This window comes from Harmonia axyridis, chromosome 5, assembly GCF_914767665.1.
Source record: "Harmonia axyridis chromosome 5, icHarAxyr1.1, whole genome shotgun sequence".
NCBI classification, from domain to species: Eukaryota; Metazoa; Arthropoda; class Insecta; order Coleoptera; family Coccinellidae; genus Harmonia; species Harmonia axyridis.
The window spans coordinates 41,419,274-41,437,226 of record NC_059505.1 but is presented as its reverse complement, the minus strand read 5'-3'; the positions used below and the strand labels follow the sequence as shown (position 1 = coordinate 41,437,226).

The 17,953-nt window shown below is 34.8% G+C and overlaps 3 protein-coding genes across 3 annotated transcripts; 2 read left to right on the top strand and 1 right to left on the bottom strand.

Moving 5' to 3' along the window:
- Positions 1-391: 391 nt before the first annotated feature.
- Positions 392-4,576, top strand: LOC123681258 (nuclear hormone receptor HR96). The gene is made up of 5 exons (XM_045619544.1): positions 392-1,391; positions 1,973-2,180; positions 2,236-2,451; positions 3,442-3,651; positions 3,765-4,576. Exons 1-5 carry the CDS (start codon positions 625-627, stop codon positions 3,960-3,962), a joined length of 1,599 nt encoding a protein of 532 aa, XP_045475500.1. The 5' UTR covers positions 392-624; the 3' UTR covers positions 3,963-4,576.
- Positions 4,577-6,214: 1,638 nt separating this feature from the next.
- LOC123680519 lies at positions 6,215-11,417 on the top strand. Its single transcript, XM_045618461.1, has 7 exons — positions 6,215-6,457; positions 6,986-7,296; positions 7,484-7,676; positions 7,842-8,061; positions 8,167-8,423; positions 8,594-10,154; positions 10,233-11,417. Exons 1-7 carry the CDS (start codon positions 6,288-6,290, stop codon positions 11,190-11,192), a joined length of 3,672 nt encoding a protein of 1,223 aa, XP_045474417.1. The 5' UTR covers positions 6,215-6,287; the 3' UTR covers positions 11,193-11,417.
- On the bottom strand, positions 11,255-14,842 carry LOC123680521 (protein deadpan-like). The gene is made up of 4 exons (XM_045618462.1): positions 14,709-14,842; positions 13,389-13,501; positions 13,230-13,325; positions 11,255-13,099 (listed from the first exon to the last, which is right to left on the bottom strand). Exons 2-4 carry the CDS (start codon positions 13,467-13,469, stop codon positions 11,975-11,977), a joined length of 1,302 nt encoding a protein of 433 aa, XP_045474418.1. The 5' UTR covers positions 13,470-13,501; positions 14,709-14,842; the 3' UTR covers positions 11,255-11,974.
- Positions 14,843-17,953: the final 3,111 nt, after the last annotated feature.

Sequence of the window (17,953 nt, the reverse complement as noted above, 5' to 3'; positions counted from 1 at the left end):
AATGAAACAAAATCTAAATTTTGCTTCAAACTTTTTAATCCAACTGAACTTTTTACATGTTTGATAGAATTAAATTAAGTTGGCGGAACTTCTCTATCCCAACCTCTAGAGGGCGCATGGAAATGAGAGCGAAATTTGATATAAGCGCCATAAGAAATAATGTGGACATCAATTGAAATATCGCCAATATACTTAAAATCCAAAAAGACTGCCCACTCTTACAAGACAGATATTTTTGGGGTCGCCTGTATTATCTAATGAGTGCACAGCCTAAAATTTCTAAACATCTTAAATTTATTCACTCAAATAACCGGTGTTTTTAATTTTGCACATTTTACCTACTTTTGTACTAAATGTCATTTAATCATGTGTTCTGTGCATTTAATATGAGGTTAATCGTAGCGCAGATCGTATCTCAAGTGGGAACAAGTAGGAAGGTCATTTGGATTTAATAAACATTGATAAAGTATGAAATATAAATGTGGCCAACCACTCATATTCGATTTATTGATTCAAGCATTCATAATTAATGTGGATTCAAATCCTGTCTGCACATCTATGAAAATGTTTCACTCAGCCAGATAACTCGTCCAGTAGCCTACATAAATTGATTCATTTCTGGAAATGAAGGCTAAATTTGAAGGAAAAGTTTGTGGTGTGTGTGGAGATAAGGCCTTAGGATTCAATTTTAATGCAATAACTTGTGAGAGTTGCAAGGCATTCTTTAGAAGGAATGCATTAGTACAAAAAGATTTCAAATGTCCCTTTAGTGAACATTGTACAATAACTCCTGTAACTAGGAGGTTTTGTCAAAAATGTAGACTAGATAAGTGTTTCTCTATAGGTATGTGTAAGAATTTGATAATGTCTGAAGAAGACAAGGAAGTGAAACGAAAAAAAATTATGGAGAATCGAAGTCGCAAAAGGATGGGTTTAGGTGCCTTCAAAAAAGGGTTCAAGAAGGTTAAGAAAGAAGCAAGTAATATTGAGCATACATCAATTCAATCCACTGAAGTTCATGATGAAAATGATCAAGTATCCTTTCAAGAGTCAACAATATTGCCTCCCTTTCAAAATAATGAGGAAATAAGCACCATTGTACCTGAAGAATTCACATTGGTGTCCCCAAATGATACAGAAATTGTATCATCTAGTGATGAGGTTTCAATGATCAGAAGTATCTTGAACAATACACCCCAAAAAAATGAAAATCTTAGTCAAATTAATAACAAGTACGAATGTAGTGTTAATCCGAGTTTGTCAGGCGATGAAAAAAATATTAATGATTCTAATGAGGATAGTTGTATCAGTATCACTGATGGCAAAGATATTTCTTCTTCTATCAATCAATTTTCAGGAGTTGTTGAGGATACTCTAAGTGATATGCAAAAGTAAGTATAAGTTTAATTCAATAAAAATTTGTGAGTTGTTTGTAAAAGTGTATTTTCAAACATCATATTTCCTATACCTTTCATGGAAATTATCTTTCGTATCTCAGTTAATATTAGGATATCACAGTTTTGTTCCAATTGTTTTTTTATCAGTAATTATTAATTTACTGATAATATCAAAGAAATGAAAGTTATCTGTGGTATGTAAAGAAATGAAAGTATTAATCATGTTTTTATTAATACTGAGTTGTTCTGGCGACTTGATTAAATATATTTTTTTTTTAATATTCGTATTGAAGTCAACTTCAAGCAGATACTGTATAATATTGATTTCTGTGTAGAACGAATCTAATGTTTGTCAAAGAAACATTCAACACTATCTGATCGATACATCCTTATTTGTTTTACACATGAATTGTGATGATGAATATTTTCTTCTGTTATAAATCAATTTAGTGAGGTCATTTCAGATTGATCTTTCATGTCAGCAATGTGATTATTGATTTTTTGTGGTTACTGGTTAGTACTAAAACATTTCTTCATAGTTTTGTGAATCAAAAATGTTTATTGCAACCTTTCAGTTCTTCGGCTGAAGTCAACTCCCTGGAAACCATATTATGTGAAGCGATCAAATTAGAATTTCAAACTTTCACTCCAATCAATCAGAGCCATTCCAAAGAATTGAACGATGCAGAAAGAGCAAAATTGAATGAACTAATTGTTGCTAATAAAGTTTTGTCTGTACCTTTCGATGATGATATAGAAAACAGTCTCTTAGGACAAATGAGGGTAAGAATGTATTACTTCACCTTGGCCATTAAGTCGTAAACACTGTCAATTTAAGGATCCTCATGGTAAATTGGAAGCTGACCCAGCTCTTCTAGACGTTATAAATTTAACAGCTATTGCTATTAGGAGACTTATACGAATGGTTAAAAAAATTAACGCCTTCAAAAGTATGTGCCAAGAGGATCAAGTGTCGCTGTTGAAAGGAGGTGCAACAGAAATAATGATTTTGAGAAGTGCTATGAATTACGATTCGAAAAATAAGTCCTGGCAGGTAAAAAGATTTCTCTTCTTGAGAAATACAAATGATCTATAAATTTATATCTCAGTTTTACACACATTTTATGGTGTTATTTCATTATTATATGTTGGTACTCCTGTCTTGGGTTTATCTATTATCTGTCAAATTTGTGATACGAAAAACAGTGCTACCAACTGTTCTTTATTTATTTTTTTAATTTTATTTACTTCTTTATTCTTGACCTCTAATACAGTACAAGTACTGGTGACAAGGCCTATTTAACAATATACAAAAAAAATAATACTATATAATATTCAAAACAACAACGAAGTTAAACTAAACAAAATAAATCTTTCAGGTACAACTTAAGCTTAATATTAAAGTTTTTTTTAGTTCTTATATACTTTATTTCTGGTGGTATTTGGTTAAATGCTTCTATTGCTCGGTAAATTGGGGAGTCCTGGGCTTTCCTTGTAAACCTGAGTTCACTTCTGATGGTACCTCTATCTCGGGTGTTATGACTATGCACATCCTGTACTATTGTAAATCTATAATTTGACTTTATATAATTGTTCGTCATGCCATGAATCAGTTTAACTTGTTCCAATTTCTTTAGGTTATGAATGTCCAAAAGTTTAGTGTCCTTATATAATATTGATGTAGGTGTTAACATGCCATAGTTCAATAATATTTTTATAGTTCTATTTTGGAACACTTGTAACCTTGTTAATAATGTATTTGATGCATTTCCCCAACAATTAATGAGGTACCTCAATCTGGAGGAGATCAAGCTGTAGTAGATCATTTTTTTGTGTTGTGTACTGAACATAAATGAGCATCTTCTCAGTGAACCCACCACAGGAGTTACCCTACGTATCATGTGTTCTATGTGTTTTTCCCAATTCAATCTTTCATCAATATATAACCCTAGATATTTGTGGTGTTTCACACAATCAAGTGAAATATCATCAAACTTATAATTAATAAATCAATGTATTAATAAGAAATTTTATTGTTTTTAAGATACCAAAAAAGCAACAAAGCATCAACTTAAATGTAGATATTTTGAAACAAGCCAAGAACAATGCGTATGATGAGCATGAAAAATTTATCAGAACCTTCGATCCAAGATGGAGGGCAGATGAAAATATCATTTTGATAATGTGTGCTATAGCCCTGTTCACACCAGATAGGCCGAGGGTGGTCCATAAGGATGTTATTAAATTAGAACAGGTGAGTCGAACCTTACCATTGTTGACTCGAAATTCGAAAATTATCGACATCGAGCGCTCAAAAATTCTGAATTGAATTTTTTTCACAAGTTTGGTACATTCTTTGTGTTACAGAATTCCTACTATTACCTACTGAAAAGGTATTTGGAATGTACCTATCCAGGTTGTGAAGCAAAATCAACATTCTTAAAACTCATGCAAAAAATATCGAAGCTCCATGTTCTGAACGAAGAGCTGGTGAATATATATTTAGACGTGAATCCATCTCAGGTCGAACCTCTACTTATCGAGTTATTCGATTTAAAGCCTTGATTACTTGGCACAATTTTTCACTCCACAAAAAATGGCTGTTAAACAATGGAAATTTGTTCAGAATTCACCTGTGCAATATTTATAAGAAGTATTTTAAGCTCCTCACGATATTTTTTTTTATTGTTGATTACATATGAATGTTTCGATTTTTTTATTCTGTTTCTGAAACAAATATGTATTATTCTACGATTATGTTAGGAATTTAATTGATTACTACGTAGTTTATTAAGTGAGTATTTATATATTTCGGAAATATTTTATTTGAAGGTATGAATTTATTTTAATTTTAAATTAGAAACAAGTTTAAAAAAAAGTACTACTGATACAATCTCAATTTAGGATCTCAGTTCAACATTGACTTGTATAAAATGTCATTTACAGAATAAAAATGGCTGTTTAATAGAGAATTGGGGTTACTAAGATGAGTGAATCACCCTGTATAGTTATATATGAAGTAACCAGTTTTTTCGCATTGTAAATTTTTTAAATCAATGATTTAATAATACATATTTGTTCCATACCATATTTCAGGAATATTTTATTTGATGTTATAATTGAATGTGTATTTTGTGTATCAAATGAAGTTAAATAAATGAATTTATATTTGTTACTAATTCTTAGTTATTTTTTTTGAATCCATATAGTTTTAGAAATTAGGGTAATCATAATGGCTTATAAGAATTGTAAAAAAATCTTTGAAAGTTTGTTAGAAAATAATCTGAGAAAATGCTCCTGTTAGATGAAAAACTTATAGAATTTAAAAATTGATTGAAAAACACTGACATTCACAGCTTTTTCTTAATTGCTAACAGGCTAATTGAAAAGTCCATGGTCTACCATAGTAAAACACATTTTTTTGGCAAAATTCGATTTTATTATTCAACATAGTTGCCTTCGAGGGCGATTCAGCGATTATAGCGATCTTCCAACTTTTCGATACCATTTTTGTCTTTCGCTTCAAAATAGGCCTCAGTTTCGCCGATTACTTCATCAGTGGCGCTAAATTTCTTTCCAGAGAGCATTCTTTTGAGATCTGAGAACAGCAAAAAGTCGCTAGGGGCCAGATCTGGCGAATACGGTGGATGCAGATGCAATTCGAAGCCCAATTTTACTATTGTCATTGATTTGTGAAACGGTGAATTGTCTTGATGAAATAGCACATTTTTTCCTTCAAATGGCTCCATTTTAACGATTTTCACAAATATTCGTGAATGATATGATGTACACGTTCAGATGATATCTTCACAATGTCTGCTATCTCGATCAACTTCACCTTACGGTCATTCAAAATTATTTGGTGATCTTTCTGATTTTTTCGTCACTGACAGCTTCTTTTGGGCGTTCGCCGTCTTCAGTGCTTATTTCACCACGTTCAAACTTAGCATACCAATCAATGATGGTTAATTTTCCTGGTGCATTCCCCGGAAACTCTTCATCAAGCCAAGATTTTGCTTCAACTGCATTTTTTCCCTTCAAAAAGCAATATTTTATCAGCACACGAAATTCTTTTTTTTCCATCTTTTTTCAAATAACAAAAGTAGCTACACTCTCAACCCAATATCTCCTAAACTAATGGTCGGACTGCTGTGAAATTTTGACACGTATCGTTTGAAGTTGAGTACTAACTAAAAATTATATGGATTTAATACTAGCACCGCCATCTGTGCATCAGACCGGGGACTTCAATTGGCCTAATATGAACACTGAATGAAATTTGGTCGATATTATTTCAGATTTCTGGAGAGCAGATCAATATGTATTTAAAAGCTAAAATGAAATGATGAGAATTTGGAATGAACAACCACAGGTTCAAATCTTGTAGCAATATTTTTCACGAGTTGAAGAATTCTGTGATCATAATAGAAAAAAAGTGTTTGCAAAATTCAAACTCGATCAAATTCATAGTTTCATTTTACGGAACCCCTAGACGGATTTTGTTCATCGAACTCAACTGCGGCATCCGAATTCCGAACCTACCCTGAAAATTTCAAGTTTCTAGCTTTTTCTTTCAAGAGTTATGGTGTTTACGGACGGGCGGAATAAATTTAGAGAACAGATTTGTCATCAGTAAGTCAAACCTTATCTTTCCAAGAAAAATACCGAGATCGTGACGAACGAGCTCTTAAAAATGAACAATAAACTCGTACGAAACTAAAAACAAACCTCGATATTTGTTTATTTGCACCGAAAATAAACAAAGAAGAAAAATTTGCTGAATGGCATGAAAATTCAAGGTAGATTCGATTGACTTGAACTTTACCTGGTGTTGCAGTTAGAAATATTTGTAGGTTCTTGTCGCTTACTCAAACTTCTAGTTGAGTTTTGATGATGCCGAAAGAATGTTGGACGTTTTTTCTAATTTTTTTACCGTTGTGGGTTGCAGCTGATGAAAATATCTACGTTATTAATGGCAAAAGACCGTTACATGTTGTTAGTGAAAAATTTTTGAGCATTTCCATCGATCCGGCCATCCTATTGACAAAAATCAATCTGAGGTAAGTGATATCAATAATTTCCAAAAAAAAATAAAGAAATGAGGGATGTGGATGAGAGTTTCCTAGTATTTTTATAACTTAAATACAATTTTAAGGAAGTACAGTATCAAATATATTTTTAATCATAAATTAATCCATTTCTTATAATTTTTAAAACCATGTTTTCGAACAATCCCTAAATTAATTAATTAATCTTCTCCAATACAAAAAGAAGTTTGAATTCATGCTTGGTTCCACGCGCTAATTCTAGATGTCACCACATGGTCGTATTTCAAAATAAAATTGAATCAAAGAAATGTTATAAAGTCCAAATGATGCGATTGGATTAGTCAGATTGAGAAACAATCATTTAAATTACTGTGAATAGAACAATTCATCTAATTCGATTGAACTTCATTGAGATTTGAGTCTGGTGGATGCGCCACTTCAAAGCGCATCCACCACTATTGAATACTCGTTAAAACAAGATTATATAAAATGGCTTAGCTAAGTAACCGAAGTCTAAAAATTCTTCTGTTCCTTTTTCAGCGATGTATCCCTCCGTATGGCACGTCACCTCAGTCCAGCTTACGTGAGAATAGCTGGTCCATCAACAGAATTCGTGAGATACATAGACACCGATGAGAAATCTAAAGAAAGCGAAGACTCTGACAATGTTACTGTCACACCTTCTGTTTGGTTTGCGGTCAACGAATGGTTCAACATGGCTAATTTGACACCCGTTTTTGGAATCAACGATGCTGACACTACTGTAGGCGTATGGAATCCAAAATCCATACTGCCTCTTCTGGAAATATCGGATAAATTCAATCTGACCTGCATGTGGCAGTTAGGATATGGTAGGGTTTCAATTTTTTTTCAATTCACACAATATTTCTTGGAAAAGAAGACCAATGGAGTTTTATTATCTCCAAGTGCTCTCAGTTGGAGCATGAGTGAATGAGCTCTTGAGTCAGTGTTCTCTTTATTTTTTTTATTATTACATTCAATTTCCATCTCCACTAAAATATCAATAATTTCTTACAGATTGCTCCAATAAAACAGACACACAATACGTAGAAGATCTGCGTATTTTAAGGCACATCTTAGACGCTTTCCCTGATAGAAAGAATTCTTGGAAAATTGTGGGAAGTAACATAAGAAAATGCACTCATAGGAATGGCTGTAGGAGATTGTTAGACTCCCTCAAAGGCATAGCAGACTACGTTGTTTGGGAACAGTATGTACACAAATTTACTTTTTAATGGTATATCTAGTCCCTAACAGCTTCAAAGCTGCAGCATCTAATTCTTCATTATGATTTGTTTAGTTTGATCACCTCCCTAAACCTAAATCCTGCTCCACTGCCAACCTAACCTTACATAGCCTAACAATTTGGTTCCAGATTCGAGAGAGACCATAACATGCTAAACGATGAACTGGCACATGTAATATTCGGAGAAAGAAGTAATCCCAAACTATGGACGTCTGTACCAAGAAATCGAAATCCAGCTACTTTTGAAACAGCTCTCCAATGGTCTAAAGAAGTGGGGGAAGCAGCCAGAAATGGTTTTGATGTCATATTACGAACTCCTAGGATGTATGAGTTCTTCATCGACACACCTGTAAGTATCTCATAACAATAAAGACTCTCCCCAATCAGATCTCGAAGTTTACAAAGCTATATCCAAACCCAACCATGAAACTTAGATTTCAACTTTGTCTTTTAGGTATTTTGGTTTTCCTTATTGTACAAAACCTTGGTAGGGAATGTCGTTCTAGATATGAGGTCAGCTAGTTCAGATACCAAGATGGAGGCGTTTGCTTATTGTGCCAAACACCAAAACAATTTCAATCAAAGAGGTGCCATGGTTCTTATGGTCGTCAATGAAGCAGATGTTGAGCGCACTGCCCAAATAAGACTGAGCGCTTTTGCTAAAAATATGGAGATACAATCCTACGTATTAACCTCCAAATCAGATGTGAGGTAAGAAGTATTTCAAAGATCATTTTATTGCTGAAAATACAACTCGAACAATATGCGATTTAAAATGCTCGAACATTGCCAGATGCAAACCTCCTTGCATGTTATAAATCGCAAAAGATTCTTGTAACTCATCCGAAATTTATAAAACAAAAGTAATTTCCATTCAACAGATCGATGTACCTCAATGGCGAAAAACTGAAGGCCTCAATTCTCGAACAAGAACAGCTGGTCTTCACCCCAAAACTAAGAAGGGCCAAACTATCCAACGGATTGTTCATCACTGTACCCGCCAAATCCATAGGCCTCTTCGTCCTACCAGGAGCTAGAGTAACAGCCTGCATGGACGAAGAAGAAGAGATGTCCCTCCTCATGGAAGAGATAGAGTCGGATCAAGAACTCCCTCTATCGGCAGAATTGGCGGTAGAACTGAAATCCAGGAACTTTCAAGAGACCAACGTGAGCCTGAAGGAGATGGAGCGAGAGCTGCAGGAAGAATTGGAGACCGATGAGAAGTTCTATCTTGAGAGTAGGAAGGAGGAAACTCACCAAAAGTTGGACGATATCTTGGAAGACCTGAAGGACAACTATGAGAGACAAGAGGATCCGCAGTTCCATCTGAAGATCGACGAGGACACCAGAAAGAAGATCTTGGAGAGAGCTAAGCTGGTAGAGGCTCAAAGAAAACTGACAGAGTCTGAGCAGCGTTTGGTGAACTTGAGTAGGATGATACTGGCAAAAACTCACGAGAAGTCAAAGCACGTTGAGAAAACTTCTGAAGAAACGGTAGACGAGAAACCGTTCTTGAAGACAAAACTTGAACCATCCAAAACCTTAGAAAGCTTCCCTACTTTCAAATTCTCCAAGACGAACAACCATCACCCAACAGATGCCAAAGAGCTTCACGTCAAGAAGTTAGTTCTTGGAAAACCAAAGAGTCTACATGACCAGTTCAAGGATATAATGAAGCACCCTACTCTAAACTCCCTAAAGCACCCTCTACACGGCCATACCAACGATCAAGTCGAGGAGTTCGAAGTACCAACATTGAACAGTCTACACCACGATGAGTTTCCACAATTCGACCACAAGAAGTTAACCAAGAACCTCCATGAACATTTCAAAGATATCTTGGCTAACTCCAAGATAAACCAAATGAAAAAACACGAGATTAAGGAAAAACCAAGTGATTTAGAGTTGGAGTTGACCAGCGCTGAAGTTAAGAAGATTTTAGCTGACAGAGTGAAGGCTAGAGCTGCTAAAACTAACATTCGTTTTACAAACGAAGAGCTTACTGAGATAATGAAGAAAGCTACGGAGAAACTGAAGCATGATCACAGTTTGAGGGCTAGAGTTGGTTTGAAATCTTCAAGATTGAAAAGAGACATCAATATGAAACTTTTAAATGAAGCCTCTAAGCAAAGGCACAGAAAAGATAGTTCGGAGGAATCTTCTGAAGTTGAACCAAAGAAGAAGACACTACACCCTTCTTTAGAAAAAATTATCGTGAATCCATTTTACAAAAAGAAGGAAGTTCATGGGAAACCATCCAAAACTTCAGATAGCTCCGTTATGGATTCTACAGAACTGAATGATGATTTTGATTTGTATTTTGAAGATGATAACAAGGCTCCTAAAAAATCACATACAAATGACCATAAAATGAAGAACCAAAAGGTGTGTTCTGAAAAGAAACGCTTCAAGGCTAGGAATAGAAATAATGATTTTGAAGAGGTGAGTTTCTATTTTTTCCATTAAAGCTCTACTAATGCAACTTTTGGATTTTGAAATCACAGAATTTATTTTTTTCAGGAAGATGACGAAACCAAAAAGTACATGAGATTGGAAGAATATTTTAGGAATGCCAAGGAAGCTCAGAAAAAGTTCGACGACATCGATTTTTCAGATGAAGATGACTACAGCAACATGGAAGATGATGGTATTAACCGTCGTAAAAGAGATACAGCTGAAAATAAACACCCAGTAGGTTGTTCTTGTTCCAATTTAGCTGACGGTCTAATGAAGTCACTGCAAAAATTTATCGACAGTGAAAACAAGGATGATTTAGAATCTTTGCAGCATAAATTGGAGGCTTACGATAAAACTATAGAGTCAATAGATAAAAATAAAGAAACAAAAACTAATAACAATAGTAAAAAACGTAGATCGGTGATTACCGTTCACCATAATTATAGACCTATAGCTGATACTTATAAAAGTTGGAGACCAGAAGATATTCTCTTGATGAAACCTAGAAATATACTGCCATCCAAAAGTTTTGCGATGATAAATGATTTACCACTCTACCAACACCTTCTTCATAAGAACAATATCAAAAGAAGTATAGGCTCTAAAAAGAAGACCAACTTTCTCTCAGAAGATTCAGCTGAAAGTATGGACTCTATCTTGAACAGAATCGACAAAGATGACTCTTCTGAATACGGAGAAAACTATAGAGATTTCCAGTTGATTTTTCCCAACAAAAATAAAATCGAGTTGAGAAAAAAGGACAATATCACGAAAATAACGTTGGAGCACTTGACCAAACCTAGTAAAACATTAGATAATGAAACATCAACAACATACAAGTCGACAACAGTTAAAGAGGAATACGAGAGTAGACACAAATTTTTACACAAAAATCTATCTCATATTCAAATAATCCCCAGAAATGGTACTGACAATTTCTTCCACCATGCTTTTGAACATCTGCATTCTTTTATTCATAAGATAGGAAGTAAAATTAGAAGTTATTTCGATGATGTGTTTTAATAGTTTAAAATAGTTTTAGGTTTTTGAGTAATTTTGTTTGAAAGTATCGCTGTCATCTTTTCGTTTTTGTAATTTGTTTTTTATTGTATTGTATTTCTCGCTTATTTTTTTTTTTCGTTACTATTTCTTACTATTTATTATTTACTTTTTCATAATTTAATTGTTTCGAAACTGAGGCTATCCAAAGATGTTTTTACATTGTTTAATTATGTTACAGTCTGGGATAATATATTTATTCAAGAGCTTTCATGGTTTTGAAAATTTATATAGATCATAAAATACTGTTTTTTACAATATCGAACTATTTTTATTTCTGCCTTTTTACAACATATTTAATAAGTTTTTTGTTCCTTCCCTCCCACAACTGTTTTTCATCTTGCTCTTTAACTTTTTTCTTCTTCAAAATGTTGCTGATATAGGAAAGTAGGAGGGTGAAGTTATGTAAGCAATAAAGGTGAATTTTAACAAATATCATTTCAAGAAACATTTATTGTCTCTTCATCATATATTCTTTATGTATAAAATTAAATATATCAACACAAACAAACCCATTAAAATTCTGTTTGAGATCTCTTATCATCTCACTCTCTTTATAAAGCTTTTTTCTCATATAATTTTTTATCACTTCTTTTTACGTTGAGATCATCCAGTGTACTCCAGCTTCCTCTTGGTTTCTTCTTTTTTTCCAGTCCATTGAAAGCAGCGTTTTCATAGCCTTCCTCTCCAAGATCGAAGATGGTACCCAAAAATTTATCAAACGTTTCAAATTTGAAACAATTGGATCACCATGGTCTCCACATTTCGGAACAGCTATCTTCATTTTGATCTTTGGGAGGTTGAGGAATTGAAGAAGACGATGTTGAAGCTTTGTCTGTCTTGGAAGAAGAGCTGGACTCAAATAGTAGTATCTTCTTTTGAGGGTAATCTTCCGCGGTTACCAAAAGTCCTTGTTGACTTTCTTCAAACTTCCTTTTGATACCCCTTTGAATGTTCTCCTCACAATATAAAGAATCCTGAACAACTTTAGCTTGCTTGTACCTTTCGTTTTGATTGGTTATCACAGAAAGAGGCTCAGAAGTCTTACTCTGACCGATCAAAGTCCTTTTCTCGTTGGTGTTCTGAATTGGGAACTTCATGGTTTTTATTTCTGAGGATAGAGGTGCAGAAGTAGAAGATATTTGGCAGACCTGTGCATCGTCTTCACATCTAGGGTTAGCGTATGCAATAACAGGTTTGATGGTGATGTGAACTGGTCTGAATCCTTGAGGAGACGAGCTTCTTTCATCTGGGATTTGGTAGGTTTTGGGACTTAGTGGAGGACTCAACAGTTTTCCAGACAGAGACGAAGGTATCACAGTTGCAAAGGCACTTGGTCTTTCAGTCTCCTTGACGTGTACGTGGCTCGGGGTTGTATTGGAGAAGTTGAAGTTGTTGGTGACGTTCGAAAGCAAGAGAGTCAGATCTCCAGGTCTTAATCTTTCAGGGACCAACTGCAACCCTTGAGGTATCCTGAAGAAAGGGTTGTTGTTCAAGTCTCCCACCCTGCTGGTGGTAGAGTCCAAACCTACGTCTAGCTTGGATGTTGGTGCAGACATTACGTTGGGGTTGCTCAAGAAAGGCACGTGACTCTGGTCTGGGTAGTTGATGTGTGCAACTTGCTCAATGCCACTCATACACTTCCTGAGGTGGCTGCTGAGGCCTTGTTTGAGGTTATCACCCACACCTTCAAGCTGATTGAGGCACTTGTCGATTTCATCTGCACAATCGTCGAAACCTGCCCTGAATTTTCTGACAGCTGAAGGGTTGGTAGCCATGGCAATGGCGAGTTGTTGGCGTTGGATGTTTTGCAGATGCTTAACAGCCATTTCCAAGATGTCGGCCTTCTCCAGTTTAGAGTGTCTTGAGGGCTGTAAGAAAATGTCTATAAGAATCTGCGTTGAACATTTGGAAGGGTATTAAAGATATTTCGTGGCTGATCCGTCAGGAGTAAATCATAACTTCTTGAAGGCCATCTTTTATATTTGAGTCTATACTTACATCTTTGTTCATTGCTTCCAAAACGAGACTTTTGATTTCGTTCAGACAATGGTTGATCCTTGCTCTCCTACGTTTCTCCATAATAGGTTTGTGAGTCTGCAAGAAAAATCAAAAGATCAATGAGAATAAATAGACTGGTAATTTTCTTTTCGAACTTACCTTTCTCAATTCAGCCTTAGACATTGTGACGCTTGGTTCTTGGAGAGATCTTGAATCGTATTCGTCTTCACTGATTGGCATTTTAGGTTGACTGTGGTAAATTTGGTTGAAACCTGTAAAATAAAACACGATTAAGAATGTAAATCTTCAATTTCTTTAAAAAAAAAACACTAAAAATAAACCTTTTGGTGAAAATGAACGATTCTCTTTTGAAATTTGTGAATTTTCAACTGATAATGAATTCGTTGTACACTTCAATTCTGTCCGTCCGTAAACACGCAAATTCTTGATCGGAAAAAACCTGGGAACTTAAAATTTTGAGGATATGTTCAGATCTCGAAAAACGACAAGGGGTTCCGTAAATATGGTTGTGCAAAATTTTGTATTCAAGAGAATTTCCGAGTACGAACTTGAAACTTCAGTGACAGCGGATTCGATAAGTTGAAATTTAATGTTTATACAAGGTGTTCCTAAATTGGAGGTACAAAGGAAGATGAGTGATTCCTTGGACGATTTAGGAAAAAAAGTCCTATAAACACGGGCTCGCAAACGCTTTGTTTTCGAGATACAGGGTGTTTCTTGTAGTCCTACTTTTTTATGACGATTTTATCAGTTTATCGAATCTTTATTAACCTTCGCTACAGATTAAGTTGATAAGTACTAAAACTCATAATTATTTTTTCATCACAGCTTACTAACTGGATTTTTATAATAATTTGCAGTTTCCTGAAGAGAACTATATAGAATTGTTTGAATTTTTTCCTCGAAATTGGTAGCAAATACGACAAAACTACAAGAAACCAAAAAGTTTAGTACTGAATCAAATTTTATTTTCACATTTTTCTAAACTACTTGTGGTCAACAGAAAAAAAGTTCTGGAGTAAAGAAGCGGGCACTGTTCCAGAAAAAAATATCAATTTTGCATTCAAAATTAGCATATCACATGATGAAACTTTAAATTAGAATATCTACGCCAAATTTAAGTTGAATATCTTGTGTAGGAAAGTGCTATGAGAAAAAACTTGAAAAAAATCAAACTTCAACACCCTGTATCTCGAAAACAAAGCGTTTTTGGACCCATGTTCATTGCACTTTTTTTTCTTAAAATTATCCAAGGATTTTTCCATTTCCATTTGTACCTCCAATTTAGGAACACGCTGTATAATAAAAAAGTGAAAATTAGACAATCAAAACTCAATGAATTTTGAATATTGCGTCAACATTAGATAAAATAAACCACAAAGTAAAATTCGATCTTAAAATTTCGCAAATCAAAACAAAACTTCAACAAAATCAAAAAAAAGAACAACAACCACTCACAGAACTTTAGCAAAAATCCACAGAATCACAAAATCGTAATAATCCAAAAACACCAAGAACTGGCACAGCCAAGTTGACAACCACTTTCCACAAAAATTTACGACCTCACCACACGAGGCCAACTTCGATAATGAAATGAGAACCAGAATTAAAGGCAAAGGTAAAGTGATACGGCATTCCGATAGTGTAAACCGTGGGAATTGCTGGTGGCTAGCGCCCTATTCCCCCACCCCTTTGCACCCTGTATAGTCGGTCACCTAAAAAGTTACTCGACTGTTTGAAATTCCCACGGACAGGGCGGTACTTTATGGTATTCGGTTACTTTCTCATCAAGTGCGCTCTGCTGGTTCCGAAGAAGGCTTGTTTTTTTGGCCACGGAGGTCCGAAGATTTGAAAACGAGAGTTGCTAGTGAAATTTGGGCTGGGCTTTATCCTGGGTTGAGCCGCGTGGGTATATTTTTATGTTTTATGTGTTCGTTTTGAGGATTGAGGTATTGTTGTTTTGCACTCACGTGAAAAACACACTTTTGGATATAAAGATTGTTTTTTTAGAGCTATAGAACTTTAAATTGCAATAAAACAACGATGGATTATCCGATTGACATGAATTTCATTTATCCGCAAGATAATCTTGTGGCATTACATTTTAAATATGATTTCTGGCATATGACCGCCACGGTTGGCTCGGATGTAGTCCAATCTGGACGTCCAATTTTCGATGACTTTTTCCAACATTTGTGGCCGTATATCGGCAAAAACACGGCGAATGTTGTCTTCCAAATGGTCAAGGGTTTGTGGCTTATCCGCATAGACCAATGACTTTATTTAGCCCCACAGAAAGTAGTCTAGCGGTGTTAAATAACAAGATCTTGGAGGCCAATTCACAGGTCCAAAACTTGAAATTGGGCGGTAACCAAACGTGTCTTTCAATAAATCGATTGTGGCACGAGCTGTGTGACATGTTGCGCCGTCTTGTTGGAACCACAGCTCCTGGACATCATGGTTGTTCAGTTCAGGAATGAAAAAGTTAGTAATCATGGCTCTATACCGATCACCATTGACTGTAACGTTCTGGCCATCATCGTTTTCGAAGAAGTACGGACCAATGATTCCACCAGCCCATAAAGCGCACCAAACAGTCAGTTTTTCTGGATACAACGGTGTTTCGACATACACTTGAGGATTAGCTTCAATCCAAATGAGGCAGTTTTGTTTGTTGACGTAGCCATTCAACCAGAAGTGCGCTTCATCGCTAAACAAAATAAAATGGACGTAGTGCGCGATACGTATTCCGCACATAACCATTATTTTCGAAATAAAATTGCACTATTTGCAAGCGTTGTTCAGGCGTGAGTCTATTCATGATGAATTGCCAATGAGGAAGCTTATGTCATTTTCAGTAAGCAAATTGTGTCCCCAACATGAACTATCAAATTTGACATGGAGCGCGCTTAAATGAAAACATATCAGTGATACGATATTTCACTCAACTCGCGAATTTCTCCACAGAGAACGGACTTCTTATGTCCTATAGTAAAACAACGTTTCTTATTAACGCAAAATATATCGAAATAAATACCTAAATAGGTCAGAAATTCAGAAAACAAACTTTAAGTGCGCCAAATGACGTGAAACAACCGATGACACTAGGAGAGCAAAAGTTGCCAAACCTTGGATTTCAGCAGGCAGATACAGAAAATAATAAATATTCTGTTTATTATAAATTCGACAATTAGGAAAAATATCGAATTTCAAATATTCAAATTTGCATATTCACTCGGGAATCCTCAAATAATTATTTTCATTCATTATAATATACATTCATAACGATATAGTGAAATTGTGGATTTGAAAATATATCACAATCTGACAACGAAATCTAACCATGTTGGGGACATGTAAAAATTGCTTATACTTCCTCTATTTTTGTTTATTACTCTATGGGATATACCAATATGCAGTTTTGTGGTCTCCAAGGGTGCTATTGTTGCTATTTCGCTATAGACACGAACTTTGCATGAAGCTTGAAACTGCTGTTTTATACTCTCGAGGAATATTCTTGGAATTCTTTTTAATCTCTTTTCTTATTCACTATTTCTGTGATTTTTCTCTTTGACAGGTCCTATGGCGAATGTATTCGATTGTAAATATGTGGTTTGAAGGATAAATATAGATTATTATGCATTATTATTACATAAGGTGATTCTACGCCATTTTTATGCAGAAGAATAAAACATCTTAAAACACAAAGTGTTTAAGCTGTAAAAAACCAAGTTTTAATTGTCAAATGCCAAAATATGACAGCTTCAAAAGTGAGAGCTGTCGAGATAGCTGGCTACTCAGAATGAAAACTCTTATTGAAAAACTCTTTATATGAATATTTAAATCTAATTTTTTTTCAAATTTTTCAAATTTATGAATGTGACAAAAACCCAAAACTAAATAGTTAGTAAAACATTTCAGTATTTTAGTCACTTATCTGAAGGATTTATTCGACAATATAGATGGTTTGATTGTTCCATGTCATTTCGAGAGAAATAATCAAAGAGTCATTCTTAGAACTGCCAGCTCCGAACTCCTTCAGTAAGGTAGGTCAGTAATAAACCCCCGGAATAAAAAAAAATTCCAGCAGAATAGTCCAAATTCAACCTGTCCAGGTCCATTCATCTTCACTAGAAATTATCTAACAATCTCGTATTTTTTGTCCTTATTTCAGGAGCAATCAAAGTCAATAAGGGTTTCTTTGTCCTGCGGTTATCCCTTCTAAGAACCCAACGCAGACCCTTGAGCCTCCCTTTGTCCATCATCATCCCAGTGGCGGGGTCAATTCACTTCAGTAGTACCTATAGTATTGACCGAAAGTAAATATTTGCTTAGTAAAACACCTGCAAACACTTGTTGATTGGAGATATTTTTCCTTTATTGCGTTATAGATATTATTATTATTTTTAATATTTATTTCGTCAATTTTTTCAAGCATCACTTCGTTAATGTAGGTAGAAAATAGTGGATAATATGTAATTAATATAAATAATATAGAGTAAGCTATTTTGTAATTCCGAAAGTAGGTAAATAAATACCTAAAAATATCAGAAATTCAGAACACAAACTTCAAGCGTACCAAACGACGTGAAACAACCGATGACACTTGGAGAGCAAAAGTTGCCAAAACTTGAATTTCAGCAGGTAGATACAAAAAATAATAAATATTCTGCTTATTATGAAATCGACAATTAAGAGAAATA